The following is a 16,272-nucleotide window of genomic DNA, read 5'->3' on the forward strand; positions in this document are numbered from 1 at the left end:
TCCAACGGACTGGAGGGTAGCTAATGTAACCCCACTATTTAAAAAAGGAGGTAGAGAAAAAACAGGGAATTAAAAGATAAAACAGTGACAGGATCGGACAAAGTCAACATGAATTTACGAAAGGGAAATCATGCTCGACAAATCTACTGAAAATTTTTGAGGATGTAACCAGTAGAATAAATAAGGGAGAACCAGTGGATGTGGTGTATTTGGATTTTCAGAAGGCTTTTGATAAGGTCCCACATAAGAGATTAGTGTGCAAAATTAAAGCACATGGGATTGGGGGTAAGGTACTGACATGGATAACGAACTGGTTGGCAGACAGGAAACAAAAGAGTAGGAATAAACGGGTCTTTTTCCAAGTGGCAGGCAGTGACTAGTGGGGTACCGCAGGGATCAGTGCTAGGACCCCAGCTATTCATAATATATATTAATGATATTGATGAGGGAATTAAATGCAATATACTTGGAGAAAACAGACTAGGTGAACAATAAGAAATAACTCAATGTATACAAGTTTGATGTTTAGAATACTTTAATTCAAAAATAATGTTTTTGTTTAAAAGGGGGAAAATGTGATGCTTGATTGATCTGGGTTTGATTGAACTAGTCTGTCCACTTATCAGTGTTCACTCTGTTTGATTGTTTAAGCCTAGTTGAAACTGAAACTAAAAGAGACAGAGACGGTTCTGAGAAATGCATTGTAATGAAATCTTGTAAGTGCTGTGACATTTTAAAGTACTGTAAATAAACCAGTTGGTGATTTAATACAACTGTGATATCTGCATTGATCTGAGATAAGTCAGCTATATTATATATCCAGCAACCTGGCGAAAACATAACACAGGCCATGGAGGAATCTGAAAATAAGGGTTGGGAAATTAAAATTGAGACATTGCTTAACCGGAAGCCAGTGTAGGCTAATGAGCACAGGGGCGATGAACAAATGGGATTTAGTGAGAATTAGGATACAGGCAGTTGAGTTCTGGATGAAAATATGGGAGGCTGGCCAGGAGTGCACTAGAATAGTCAAAAGCATGGATAAAGGTTTCAGGACCAGAAGAGCAGAGGCAGGGCCAGAGTTGGGCGATGTTACAGAGGTGAAATAGGGCAGTCTTAGTGACAGCGCGGATATATGGTTGAATGCACAATTCAGGGTCAAATATGACACCGAGGTTGTACACAGTCTAGCTCAGCCTCAGACAGTTGCCAAGGAGAGGGATGGAGTCAGTGGTGAGGGAGTGGGGTTTGTGGTGTGCACTGAAGACAACAGCTTCTCAATATTTAATTGGTGGAAGTTTCTGTTCATCCAATACTGGATATCAGACAAGTAGTTTAATTTAGAGACAGTACAAGGGTTGAGAGGGGTGGTAGTGAGATAAAGCTGGGTGTTGTCAGCAAACATGTGGAAACTGGCATTCTGTTTTCAGTTGATGTCACCGAGGGGCAACATGTAGATGAGAAATAGGAGGGAGCCAACAAGTCCTTGGCAGACGCCAGAAGTAACTGTGCAGGAATGGAAAGAGAAGCTATTGATGGGAGATTCTTTGGCTACGATTAGACTGATCAGCATGAAACTAGGTGAGTGCAGTCCCATCCAACTAGATGATGTTGGCGAGACATCGGAGGAGGATGGTATGATCAACTTTGTCAAAGGCTGCAGACAGATTAAGGAGGTTGAGGAGGGATAGGTTTGCCTTGGTCACTTCCACATAGGATATCATTTGTGACATTGATAAGAGCCGTTTCAGTGCTGTGGCAGGGTGGAAACCTGTTTGGAGTGACTTAAACATGGAATTCTGGGAAAGATGGGCACAAATTTGTGAGGCTATAACATGTTCAAGGACTTGAGAGAGATTGGAGATGGGTCAGTAGTTTGCAAGGACGGAGGGGTGAAAGGTTTGTTTTTTGAGGAGGGGGTGATGATGGCAGATTTGAAGGACAGATGGACAGAACCTGAGGAAACAGAACCATTAACAACTTCAGCAAACATGGGGGCCAGGAAGGGAAGTTTGGGTGGTCAGTGGTTTAGCGAGAATAGGGTCGATAGAGTAGGAGGTGAATCACATGGACATGATAAGCTCAGAGCGGGCATGAGAGTAGGTTTGGGCCAGTGGCAATATACAAAGGTGCTGTACATAAATGTTTATAAAATCCGGAATTCTAACAGGAGTTATTGCCCCACAAATGCTCAAACCTGAGAGTCGCATAACTGGAAGAGAATAGAAAAAAAATCCTACAATTTTACTGGCTCAGTGTTGAAGATGAGAGATGGTGAAATAATCTGCAGAAAAATAATTTAATTTTACAAATATCTTGTGGGGCAATGAAACTTTTAACTATGCTAGGAGGAATGATTTTTTAAATAAATGTTGTTCCAAGGAAACTATGTGTTAAGAAATATTCTGCATTTTTGTACACTTATTTCTGTGACTGAATAAATATATTTTAAGTTCTTTTTGCTGAATTCAAAAAATCACAATTTGAAGGGAGCAAAAGATGTTCCGTGTTCATCGGGTGGCACTACAAAGGCTCACACAAAGCACTTATCCAAGGGAAATTCATTTACCTGTCCAAATGAACAGCCAATTTATTGAATGCAGAAATTTCTTTACAGAGTGATGTGGGACACGCAGCGTTATACAGTGATTGAAGCAAATAGCATTGTCACATTTAAGGGGAGGCTTAATGCATAAAGAACATAATAGAGGGATAGGGTAGGTAAAGATAATCAGAATGGGAGGAGGCCTGTATGGCTTATAAACATTGGCATTGAACAGCTGTGTTCAATGTCCTGTTTCTGTGCAGTAGATTCTATGTAACACTTTGTAAATGAAGGGATATATGGTAAATCTGAATTATGAAACCTAACTTAAATCCCTGTGAAATCACTCTGTTGTGAATTTAGGCTCAAACCAACATACCAGCAAGATGGTTGTGGTTGATGGAGGCCAATCATCTCAGTCCCAGTACATCACTGCAGGAGTTCCTCAGGGTAGTATCCTATCATCCTGACTTGTAACTATGTTGCTATTCCTTCATTGTCGCTAGGTTAAAATACTGGAATTGCCTTCCTAACAGCACTGTGGGCGCACCTACACCACATGGCCTGCAGTGGTTCAAGAAGGTAGCACACTGCCAGCCTCTCAATGGTATTAAGGATGGGCAATAAATGTTGGCCTTGCCAGCAACACTAACATCCCATAAACGAATATAAAAATTAGTAAATTAATATTTAATATTAACATGCATCAGCATATCTCCAACATCCCTTTTTATATTTTACCACATTGTTGATAAAAACACACAAATAGTGACACACAAACAATGCCCTTGGTCATCTCTCCAATTCAAATTAAACAATTACTGAGTCAGCAGGTTTTGGAAAACAAGTTATAGAAATCAGTAAATGTCCCTTTGAGCCACATCACATTCTTCTGCTATAAAACAGGGGCAGTATATTTTGTTACCTCTATACTACAATATTTGGAGGTGGAACATCAATAGAATTTGAAAGCAACCATAAAAATGAAACAAAAATAATGAACCAGAGAAAAAGCCAAGCCTAAAGTTCAGATTTTGAACTGTGAATCAAGATTAACCTGTGTTTCCTGATTATAAAAATACTTCTAGACATCACACAGTGCACAAAAATACTTCTTTAAATGTCGGGCCCATTGTCAGGTGTTGCTGCAGTCAAATTGCTCTCTAATTTGGCGGTTGCCGTGGCAGCCCACTAACATTTGTGATATTCAGTACTACTCAGTAATATTTACTGAAAATGTCTTCCTTCAATTTGCAAGACAAACAGAATTATTTAACTACAAATTCTGTGCTGTGGACATCAAAATCTTGTGAAATTTCACTTTGTTTAGCAAATGCCCTCTGTCTCTTCACAGTGCAATGGTAAAGTTTGTAGCAACCCCCAGATGGCCCATGGACCTGTGCCTGTCATTACCTGCTTGCATATCCAATACTATTATTGCTAAACAATCATGCTGCTAAAGATTTAACTATAGACATGCAGCTAATACTTCACAAATAAAATTATCTTCTTTAGCAAAGGAGATATAGCACACAAATGTCAAAATATAATTTACAATCTATTCAAGATACTTCTGCATTTTCTGACAATAATATTCTTGCAAGCTACACACCTATCTACTGGAAACTGCAGACTCTTCTACAGATATGTACAAGACATGGATGCCTTCCACTCCTGCCATGTTGTCACACACCAGTAGTTCCCTTAGTAGTAGCACCAACTCAAGTGAACAAAACCAGCAGTCAATTAACACAATGTGCACTTCCTTCTGCAGCAGCTCAGTTTAGCTTTGCGTGGTTTTTCATCCACTCGGTGACACTGTATTTGCATTGTTAACATTAAATTATGTGCATTTTCAAACGTGGGTGAAAAAGAAATATATGTATTGTCGAGCAGTCTGCACTGAAACTTAAATCAGATTTACAACAACCTAACTCTTCATCTGTCACTTAAGGAGTTAGCTAACTCAGACCTAATGCAGATGCACAAAATAAGTTAGTTAGTCAAGCGACTTGACTCTTACATTCTGATGAGTAAGCAGTTGTTGTAAATTTGGTTTTAGTTTCACTGTTCAACATGCATATAACTAATTTGGGCATTTACATAGGAAGGCAGGTTTAAATGGTGTCACTAAGATGTCTATTTGCTTGATTTAGTCAGTGATCGTGTCCCCTGATTTAGACTTGAGGGGGGCAATCTTTTTGATGGTTGGCCCAAAAGCTCTCCTAATGCCATCATACAGTCTGATGTTTCCGGTGTCGGAGGTCAGCTGAATACGACTGCATAGGTGTTGCCAGTAGTCATTTCCACAGCGCCTGGCTGTTCTTTGTGCTGCGCATCTGGCTACTTTAAGTACTACGGATGTTAACTCGCTCGGGGCTTTCTTGTAGTTCAACAGTGCAGTGCGCTTAGCAGCTATGACAGGTTCCAGCTCTTCAAAGTGAGATTGAAACCAGTCTGCATACTGCTTCTCACGTTTGCCAAAGGTGGTCATTGCTGAGTCATAGATGGCACCTCTGATGTGGGCCCACTTGGTCTCTGCATCCCCTGCAAGAGTGTTTTGAAGGGTTTTTTCAAGTGAATTTAGAAACTTATGTAACAGCTGTGGATAAGAAATTCTGTTAGTGTTGATGCACGGGCGGCCATTCTGCTTGCAGTGATGCAGCTTCTTTGGTTTGAGTCCAACTTTGCTGCACATCAGGGAGTGGTCGGTGTCGCAGTCCGCACTGTGGAAGCTGCATGTGATTTGGATGATGAGGTCCAGCTGGTGCCAACGACGTGATCTTGGGTGCCTCCAAGAAACCTGGTGACAGGGTTTATTATGAAAGAACGAGCTGGTGATGCAGAGGTTATGATAGGTACACAACTCCAGCAGTCTCTGTCCATTCTCATTCATCCTTCCAATGCCATAGCGCCCAAGGCAGGAGGGCCATGAGTCATGGTCGGCCCCAACCCTGACGTTAACGTCCCCCAGCAGGAACAAATGTTCGGTGTTGGGAATGCTGCGAATGATATTATGGAGTTCCTTGTAGAACTGGTCTTTAACTTCAGGTGAGGAGCAGAGTGTCGGAGCATAGATGCTGAGTAGGTGTACTGGACCAGAGGCAGTGAGCAGTTGGATGGACAGTATGCGTTCCGAGCCATTTGAAGGTGGCTCTAACATGCTGAGTGAAGAGATTTTGATGGCAAAGCCCACTCCATGCTGTCTTGGTTCTTCAGAATCCCTACCCTGCCAGTAGAAGGTGTAGTCTTGCTCTCATAGAGATCTGCTCGCAGGGAGGCATGTCTCCTGAAGTGCTTCAATGTCCACAATGAGTCTACTGAGCTCGTTGTTAATTATGGCGATCTTCCGAGAATCTTGATTTGTGTAAGGTTTTCCAACAGGCCAGGACACATAGTTTTGACATTCCAGCTTGCAAAACAAAGGGCTGGTACCTTCTTTCCTTTTTTTGTGGTGCTGTTTGGTGCGGTGTTACAGTCCACTTGTTGGGCAATGACTGGCTGGGTGGAGCACTACCTAGAACAGTACTCCAGGGAAAATGTTGTCACCGAGACCACCCTCAATGCAGCCCAGTCTCTGCTAGTCATGGATGAGCTGGACAAACAGCCAACAAAATCGGAACTCTGTGATGCCATTGATTCTCTAGCCAGTGGAAAAGCCCCTGGAAAGGACGGCATTACCCCTGAAATAATCAAGAGTGCCAAGCCTGCTATACTCTCAGCACTCCATGAACTGCTTTGCCTGTGCTGGGATGAGGGAGCAGTCCCTCAGGACATGCGCGATGCCAATATCATCACCCTCTATAAGAACAAGGGTGACTGTGGTGACTGCAATAACTACCGTGGAATCTCCCTGCTCAGCATAGTGGGGAAAATCTTCGCTCGAGTCGTTTTAAACAGATTCCAGAAGCTGACTGAGCATGTCTACCCCGAGGCACAGTGCGGCTTTTGAACAGAGAGATCCACTACTGACATGCTGTTCTCCCTTCGCCAGCTACAGGAGAAATGCAGTGAACAACGAATGCCCCTCCACGTGGCTTTCATAGATCCAACCAAAGCCTTTGACCTCGTCAGCAGACGTGGTCTCTTCAGACTACTAGAAAAGATTGGATGTCCACCAAAGCTACTAAGTATCATCGCCACATTCCATGACAATTTGAAATGCACAATTCAGCATCGCGGTGCCTCATCAGACCCCTTTCCTATCCTGAGTGGCGTGAAACAGGGCTGTGTTCTCGCACCTACACTGTTTGGGATCTTCTTCTCCCTGCTGCTCTCTCATGCATGCAAGTTTGCAGAAGAAGGAATTTTCCTCCACACAAGATCAGATGGCAGGTTGTTCAACCTTGCCCGTCTTACAGCGAAGATCAAAGTACGGAAAGTCCTCATCAGGGAACTCCTCTTTGCTGACGGTGCTGCATTAACATTCCACACGGAAGAGTGTCTGCAGAGACTCATCGACAGGTTTGCGGCTGCCTGCAACAAATTTGGCCTAAACATCAGCCTGAAGAAAACGAACATGGGACTGGACGTCAGAAATGCTCCATCCATCAATATCAGCGACCACGCTCTGGAAGTGGTTCAAGAGTTCACCTACCTAGGCTCAACTATCATCAGTAACCTGTCTCTCAATGCAGAAATCAACAAGCGCATGGGAAAGGCGTCCGCTGCTATGTCCAGACTGGCCAAGAGGGTGTGGAAAATGGCGCACTGACACAGAACACAAAAGTCCGAGTGTTTCAAGCCTGTATCCTCAGTAGCTTGCTCTACGGCAGCGAGGCCTGGACAACGTATGTCAGCCAAGAGCGACGTCTCAACTCATTCCATCTTCGCTGCCTCCGGAGAATCCTTGGCATCAGGTGGCAGGACCATATCTCCAACGCAGAAGTCCTCGAGACGACCAACATCCCCAGCGTATACGCCCTACTGAGCCAGTGGCACTTGAGATGGCTTGTCCATGTGAGCCGCATGGAAGATGGCAGGATCCCAAAGCACACATTGTACTGCGAGCTCGTCACTGGTATCAGACCCACCGGCCGTCCACGTCTCCGCTTTAAAGACGTCTGCTAACGCGACATGAAGTCCTGTGCCAGTGATCGCCAGAGCTGGCGGACAGCCATAAGGGCGGGGCTAAAGATTGGCGAGTCGAAGAGTCTTAGCTGTTGGCAGGAAAAAAGACAGAAGTGCAAGGAGAGAGCCAACTGTGTAATAGCCCCGACAACCAATTTTATCTGCAGCGTCTGTGGAAGAGTCTGTCACTCAAGAATTGGCCTTTATACCCACTCCAGGCACTGCTCCACAAACCACTGACCACCTCTCGGCGCTTCCCCATTGTCTCTCGAGACAAGGAGGTCAAAGAAGACGAAGAACAAAGATGTCTGAAAGATTACACACACCCCATTTCATGATTTTTAAAAAAGGATTTTCTTAACAGTCAATGGACACAAAGAATTGATGTTATTTTAGTTTACTAGCACAAATATGCAAAACAAGTACCATATTGGTGTGCAATGCTGCAATATGCCTGCACTCACCTTCTCCCTTTATGTTTGTGAGATGTAGGTTTGGGAAGGTGGATTGCTTCTTTCAGGGCACCTTTCAGATGAATGGTCCGTTCCTGTATAACCTCTCGTATATGCTTGATCCAATCTTGTTTATTTTCAATGCTGGATGCCTTCAACACAAACAGGAACATTCAAGAGCCAAGTGTGCACACAAGAAAATAACCAAGATGAAAGATTTCCTTTGCACACTGTGTGTAAATGAATTGTAATGCAATTGTATAAAAATGGGCTTCATTTATAAAATTTAAATCTTACAAACATTTGTACATTATTTCCAAAGGTTAATAGAACTAAAATGGGGTGGAAAATTAAATGATAATCTGTTGCTTCACTATAATGAACAAATTATGAATTCATTCATTTAGACTATTGTGTTACTATCTTCTTGTTGAGGTCCAAAATCTCAACCAATGTTTTGATCAATGTTTAATCTACATGGACTTCAGTAAGGGTTTTGCTAACGTCCCACATGGGAGATTAGTTGAAAAGGTAAGAGCCCATGGGATCCAGGGCAATTTGGCATATTGGATCCAAAATTGGCTTGGTGGCAGAAGGCAGAGGGTGATGGTCGAGGGTTGTTTATGCGAGTGGAAGCCTGTGATCAGTAGTGTACCGGAGGGATCGGTGCTGGAACCCTTGCTGTTTGTAGTGTACATTAATGATTAGATGTGAATATAGGAGGTATGATCAGTTCGCAGATGACATGAAAATTGATGGTGTCGTAAATAGTGAGTAAGAAAGCCTTAGATTACAGGACGATATAGATGGGCTGATAAAATAGGCAGAGCAGTGGCAAATGGAATTTAATCCTGAGAAGTGTGAGGTGATGCATTTTGGGAGGACTAACAAGGCAAGGGAATATACAATGGATGGTAGGACCCTAGGAAGTTCAGAGGGACGTTGGTGTACTTGTCCATAGATCACTGAAGGCAGCAGCACAGGTAGATAAGGTGGCTTGGAAGGCATATGGCATACTTGCCTTTATTAGCCGAGGCACAGGGAGGCTATGATGGAGCTATATAAAACACTAGTTAGGCCACAGCTGGAGTACTGTGTACAGTTCTGGTCACCACACTATAGGAAGGATGTGATTGCACTGGAGAGGGTGCAGAGGAGATTCACCAGGATGTTGCCTGGGTTGGAGCATTTCAGCTATGAAGAGAGACTGGGTTTTATTTATTTTTTTATTTTATTTAGAGATACAGCACTGAAACAGGCCTTGCAGCCCACCGAGTCTGTGCCGACTATCAACAATCCATTTACACTAATCCTACATTAATCCCATTACCCTCTTACATCTCCACCTTCCCTCAATTCCCCTACCACCGACCTATACTAGGGGCAATTTATAATGGCCAATTTACCTATCAACCTGCAAGTCTTTGGCTGTAGGAGGAAACCGGAGCACCCGGCGAAAACCCACGCGGTCACAGGGAGAACTTGCAAACTCCGCACAGGCAGTACCCAGAATTGAACCCGGGTCGCTGGAGCTGTGAGGCTGCGAAGCTAACCACTGCACCACTGTGCCGCCCAATGGGTTGTTTTCCTTAGAGCTGAGAAGGCTGAGGGGAGACCTGATAGAGGTATACAAAATTATGAGGGGCATAGATAGGGTCGATAAGAAGAAACTATTTCCCTGAGCAGAGGTCTCAATAACCAGGGGGCATAGATTGAAGGTAAGGGACAAGAGGTTTAGAGGGGATTTGAGGAAAACATTTTCACCCAGAGGGTGGTTGGAATCTGGAACACACGGCCTGAAGGGGTGATAGACGCAGGAACCCTCACAATATTTAAGAAGTATCTAGATGAGCACTTGAAACGACATACCATACAAGGCTACGGGCCAAATGCTGGAAAATGGGATTAGAATAGATAGGCTTGTTGGCCAGCGCGGACACGGTGGGCCGAAGGTCCTGTTTCTGTGCTGTATAACTCTATGACTCTAAAGTCCAATCTTATGAATGGTGCAATGGAGTGATGTAACTAAGTTAGGCGTCTGGGTTTCTTCAGGTGGTGAGCTTTTGCCTATTTAAACTCGTATTTAAAAATTGTGGAAATGGATCCATTTGAAAAACAGAAAGAGATTCCACAGATGCTGGACTTAGTTTTTTTTTTAAAAAAAAGGTCACTTGAGATTTTGTTTAAAAACAAACCCTTACTGGATGTCGCATGTCTTAAGCTAAGTAAACAGCAGGAGGCTTGGTGACTCGGGGAGTTGTTTACAGAGAAGTGACATGTCAAGATTTATGGTGGTCAAGAGTTGGTTTCATTTTGGATATTGTTTGGAGAAGCCACCAGCTCATCCTTTTTCCACTCTTTGAGAAACCCTGAGAATCCAATGTGATAGCTGAAACTCCAATGCAGTGATTCTCCTGGAAAGCCTGCCAGACTAACTCCCTTACAGTCAGAAACAGGGGAACAAAGAAATGGCTGACCAACTAAATGTTTGGCTCTGTCTTCACAAAGAAGGACACAAATATCATACCAGAAATGTTAGGGGACAGGGGGCTTAGTGAGAGAGAAATGGTGTTGGGCAAATTGATGGGATTGAAGGCCGATAAATCCCCAGGGCCTGATGGTATGCATCCCAGAGTACTTAAGGAACTGGCCCTAGAAAAAGTGGATGGTGGTCATCTTCCAAGATTCTGGAACAGTTCCTACAGATTGGACGGTAGCTAATGTAACCCCACTATTTAAAAAGGGAGGGAGAGAGAAAGCAGGAAATTATAGACCAGTTAGCCTGACGTCGTAAGTGGGGAAAATTCTAGAGTCCATTATCAAAGATTTTATAGCAGAGCGCATTAGAGAACAGTGGTAGAATCAGGCAGAGTCAGCATAGATTTACGAAAGGGAAATCATGCTTGACAAATCTACCAGAACTCTTCGAGGATGTAACTAGTAGAGTTGATGAGGGGAAGCCAGTGGATGTGATTTATTTCGACTTTCAGAAGGCTTTCGACAAAGTCCCACATAAGAGATTTGCGTGTAAAATTAAAGTGCATGGGATTGGGGGTAGTGTATTGCGATGGATAGAAAATTGGTTGGCAGACAGGAAACAAAGAGTAGGAATAAATGTTTTTTTTCCCGAATGGCAGGCAGTGACTAGTGGGGTACTACAGGGATCGGTGCTAGGACCCCAGCTATTCACAATATATATTAATGATTTAGATGAGGGAACTAAATGTAATATCTCCAAATTTGCAGATGACACAAAACTGGGTGGGAGGGTGAGTTGTGAGGAGGATGCAGAGAGGCTTCAGGGTGATTTGGACAAGTTGAGTGAGTGGGCAAATGCATGGCAGATGCAGTATAATGTGGATAAATGTGAGGTTATCCACTTTGGTAGCAAAAACAGGAAGGCAGATTATTATCTGAACGGCTATAAACTGAGAGGGGGAAACCTGGGTGTTCTCGTACACCTGAAGGTAAGCATGCAGGTGCAACAGGCGGTAAAAAAGGCAAATGGTATGTTGGCCTTAATAGCGAGAGGATTAGAGTACAGGAGCAGGGATGTCTTGCTGCAATTATACAAGGCCTTGGTGAGGCCACACCCGGAATATTGTGTGTAGCTTTGGTCTCCTCATCTGAGGAAGGATGTTCTTGCTATAGAGGGAGTGCAGCGAAGGTTGGTGGGACTGACGTATGAAGAGAGATTGAGTCAGTTACGATTATATTCGCTGGAGTTCAGAAGGGTGAGGTGGGATCTCATAGAAACCTATACAATTCTAACAGGACTTGACAGGGTAGATGCAGGAAGGATGTTCCCGATGGTGGGGGAGTCCAGAACCAGGGGTCATCGTCTAAGGATACGGGGTAAACTTTTCAGGACTGAGATGAGGAGAAAGACTCCAAAGACTTGCAGGTTGATAGGTAAATTGGCCATTGCAAATTGCCTCTAGTGTAGGTAGGTGGTAGGAGAATGGTGGGGCTGTAATAGGGAATATGGGATTAACGGAGGATTAGCATAAATGGGTGGTTGTTGGTTGGCACAGACTCGGTGGGCCAAAGGGCCTGTTTCAGTGCTGTATCTCTCTGTGACTCTATAAATTTCTTCACCCAGAGAGCGGTGAGCCTGTGAATTCGTTACCACAGAAAGCAGTTGAGGCCAAAAGATTGTCTGTTTTCAAGAAGGAGTTAGATATAGCTTTTGGGTCTAAAGGGATCAAAGGGTGCGAGGCGAAAGCAGGAACAGGTTACTGAGTTGGATGATCAGCCATAATCATCATGAATAGCGGAGCAGGCTCGAAGGGCCGAATGGCCTACTCCTGCTCCTATTTTCTATGTTTCTCTGTTTCTAATCCTTGGCGTCGCCTAAAAAGAACTGCTCCAAAAAGATCCAAGTAACAGCTGTCTATTCATATCTGGACGCGAGAATAAGGGACCACCAGGGAACATACCACATCTTATCCTTTTCCTTCAAGAATTAACAAGTATTTGGCCAAAGTTTTTTTTTTTGTAAACAGATCTCTGCAGAGAAAACTTTTTTTTTCTTTAACTGGTGTGTGTGCACGTTAATGCTTTGCATCTTTATTGAACAAGTCCTGTTTTATAATAAATTAATGATTTAGTTGTTTGTTAAAGAAACCTGGTTGGTGGATTTTATTCTGAAACTAAAACAGGTAAAGTAAATAACTGGCCATATTGGTAACTGGGTAAAACATTTAAATATATGTTGTGACCCGTGAGAAGTGGAACTAGAGAAAGACAATGCACTCCTCCAGCCTCGGTCGTAACAAGAAAAAGAAATAAAAACAGGACCAACACTTTTATTTGAAGGTTCTTTTACTTGCTATATGGAAGGGGTCCTAATCTTGATCTATATTACCATTTTTTCATGAAGAACAAGAAAAGGATATGGAACAGTGCTGAATCTCAGTCAACTTTGCACAACTGAGCAGAGCATGAACAGAACTAGGCCACAAATGAACTTGTGCCAATTTATCATAAACTTCTCAAATTCTAAAAAAACAAAATTACCTTTAAAACAATTTTGTTGTCTGAAGTCGGAGTCCGTCCAACCCACAATGCAAACTTACAATGATCTCCTTCAACATGTTCTGTGACCCCAAGTTCTGAAGTCTATAAAACAGAGGAAAGTATTTGCTCAATTCTCACTCGTTTCCAAACTGTTAATGCATGCATGGGCAAGAAATATTTATATTTTACAGGTCTATTTTCTAGATTATTATTGCTACACCAATTAAATTTCTGAATGAAGCATAGCAGGTGCATTTGTACATATACAAAACTAACAAAATAAAACATAAAGGGTACAATTCTAAATGGGGTGAAGGAGCAGAGGGACCTGGGGGTATATGTGCACAAATTATTAAAGGTGGCAGGGCAGGATGATAAAGGGATCCTGGGCATTATAAATAAGGGTATGGCGTACAAGAACACAGATGTTATGACAAACCTGTATAAAACACTGGTTCAGCCTGAACTGGAGTACTGTGGCCAGTTCTGGGCGCAAAAAAAAAACTGTCTGAAGGGGTGGTGGTAGAGGCAGGAACCCTCACAAAATGGGCGGCACAGTGGCGCAGTGGTTAGCAACGCAGCCTCACAGCTCCAGCGACCCGGGTTCAATTCTGGGTACTGCCTGTGTGGAGTTTGCAAGTTCTCCCTGTGTCTGCGTGGGTTTTCGCCGGGTCCTTCGGTTTCCTCCCACCACCAAAGACTTGCAGGTTGATAGGTAAATTGGCCATTATAAATTGCCCCTAGTATAGGTAGGTGGTCGGGGAATATAGGGACAGGTGGGGATGTGGTAGGAATACGGAATTAGTGTAGGATTAGTATAAATGGGTGGTTGATGGTCAGCACAGACTCGGTGGGCTGAAGGGCCTGTTTCAGTGCTGTATCTCTAAATAAAAAAAAATAAATAAAAAATTTAAGAAGTATTTAGATGAGCAGTTGAAACGCCACAGCATACAAGGCTACGAGCCAAGTGCTGGAAAATAGGATTAGAATAGATAGGTGCTTGATGGCTGCACAGACACGATGGACCGAAGGGCCTGTTTCTGTGCTGTATAACTCTATGACTCTATAAAATACTAATACCAAAATGATAGTTGCCTGGATGAACATGATTATTTGCTGCACTACTGTCTAATTATCTTCACAAAACAGCCACCAAAAAATTAAGTATTGCACTGACTTCACCAAAATATAACACAATTTTTTTTTACTTGGAGAATATTTCAAATAATGTAGAGCAGAAGAAATATAATGCTATGTTGAGTTTACATAGGATGTTATTTAAGACATTGCAAATTGTTCAGTACTCTGAGGGTTTCTACTAGTGCCATACTAGTCAAAAATATTTCAGAAAGGAAGAAGTATAATGTAAAGCACTGTTTACTACCATGCATTTTTTGTGGGATGGACTGCACATCATGACTATATGCCACCATGTATTCAGCATATAGGGCAACATTTTGTAATGATGTCCCTCCATTTTGGCTGGGACTCTGTAGCGGGTCAAGAAACTGTTGGAATCTGCTGTGGAGTTTGCCATAGCTTTGTAACTGAACTGTAATTGGTATCCTGCTTCCGGGTTTCCTGACCAGGCAGGGTGGGTGGGATGACTTGCTGAATCTGTCAAAGGAAGGATTTCTAGTTCAAGGGACCATGGCAGAAATCAGAATGGATGAAGTCATTATGGATTCCAGAGTTTCAGCAATGACTGAAATGGAAAAAAGACCTGGAAATTCTGCCCCCCGGGTCTTAGCTGGAGATCCTGTTGTGGGATCTGAGAGACTGAAACTGATGTTTGCCAAGGATGGGAGGAAGAGGACAGTTTCTCAAGGCAAGCAAGCATGGATGACGTAGCCGTGATAGTGAGTCACAGAAATGTGGTCCCTTAAACCTGGAGACTGTGCCCCAAGAGATTCAAGGACCTCAGGATAGCATAACAGGTGAGTGGCATAACACTTTTAGGTGCCAAGCCTGACACTCTGACTTACCCAGCATTTTTTGTACAGTACTCCTTCGACCAAAGCACCTTGTATCTGCACTCATTCCTCTCTCTCCAGGCAAGTCCTCACATCCTCATCTGAACAGCCAATACTCACACTCACCTTTCTGCAATTTCACACCCATGCCTCACAGTCACCCTCCACAAATGTTGTATTTCTTTCCTCTCCATACAATTCATTTCTCAGACTCAAATCTCTGTTTTCTTTCCTTGCAGAAGAGATTGCAGAACTCTAGGGAGAGACAGAGAACTGGGGGAGGGGGATGGCCCTCCAGTGATAGTTACCTAGATGGCCACTGGCACTCCATGCCCATCTGGTCCACTGGGGAGGAAGTCTTGTTCCACGAGGCTGCAGATATCAGCAATGAGCTGCTGTGAAAGCCTGAGCCTTCTTAGGCATGTGTGCTCACACATGTCAAGACAGCTGAGTTGATCCTCTGCCTATAGAACCCGTGTTGGGGGTCCCACCTCCTTCGAGCAGGATTTTTGTGCCCACCCCCCGTCCTGTGAAATGGCATGTGTTGCCTCTGTGTTGCAAACATTAAAAAGGGTTCATCAAGAAAATGGGCTTATAATCTTGGTTGGGGACCTTGGGAGAGGCTGCAGCTGTCGAAGAGGCAGCTGTTACTCCTGCTGGTGTTGCTCCTGCTTCTCCTAATGCTGTTGCTAGTGCTGTTCCTTTAGTTCCTCATCAGAAGTGCAAGGAAGCGCTGCATAAGTTGTTCAAATGCCACAGCGAAGGCTAAAAGCAAGAAAGTGCAGATGAAGGTGAGTGAAGTGCAAGACAGGTGAAATGGTATCCAAGAAGTTTGAAATCACCTGTTAACCAGTGTAAGCACTCTTTCAGAAGTGCTGTGAGCCTCACACAGGAGGGCTGCAGCTCTTCAGTTTCACTCTCTGATGGATTCCCAGCCTGTCAGTTTCAATGCACAATGGCTCCCCGCTGTGCTCTCTCCGAGTTGCATACAGTTTGTGAAACCCAAGCTCTGGCTGTTAAAGCCAGAACTCTGGGTTAAACAAGAATCAACTGTCTACTTGATTATTTAAATCACTAACCCAACGGATCCACAGGGATTCCCCACTCAGCTCCAATCCTGCTCCAGTGAAACCCAGAAGTGGGCAGGATCTCGTGTTGGGTTCCAGCCCACTGCCACTTTTCGGGATTTTAACCCACTACCCGCACCTATACC

General features: G+C 43.5%; 1 protein-coding gene across 4 annotated transcripts in view; it reads right to left on the reverse strand.

The window, feature by feature from the left end:
• The window catches only part of LOC137384483 (triple functional domain protein), an 873,575-nt gene that overhangs the window by 243,258 nt on the left and 614,045 nt on the right, over positions 1–16,272 (reverse strand). For all 4 annotated transcript variants that reach the window (XM_068058645.1, XM_068058631.1, XM_068058625.1 and 1 more), the window contains 2 exons: positions 13,087–13,188; positions 8,080–8,219 (listed from right to left, as the gene is read on the reverse strand). In XM_068058645.1, coding sequence (XP_067914746.1) covers positions 8,080–8,219; positions 13,087–13,188 — 242 coding nt within the window. The remainder of the gene's footprint in view (positions 1–8,079; positions 8,220–13,086; positions 13,189–16,272) is intronic.

The sequence above is a fragment of the Heterodontus francisci genome, chromosome 2 (assembly GCF_036365525.1).
Source record: "Heterodontus francisci isolate sHetFra1 chromosome 2, sHetFra1.hap1, whole genome shotgun sequence".
Classification (NCBI taxonomy): domain Eukaryota; kingdom Metazoa; phylum Chordata; class Chondrichthyes; order Heterodontiformes; family Heterodontidae; genus Heterodontus; species Heterodontus francisci.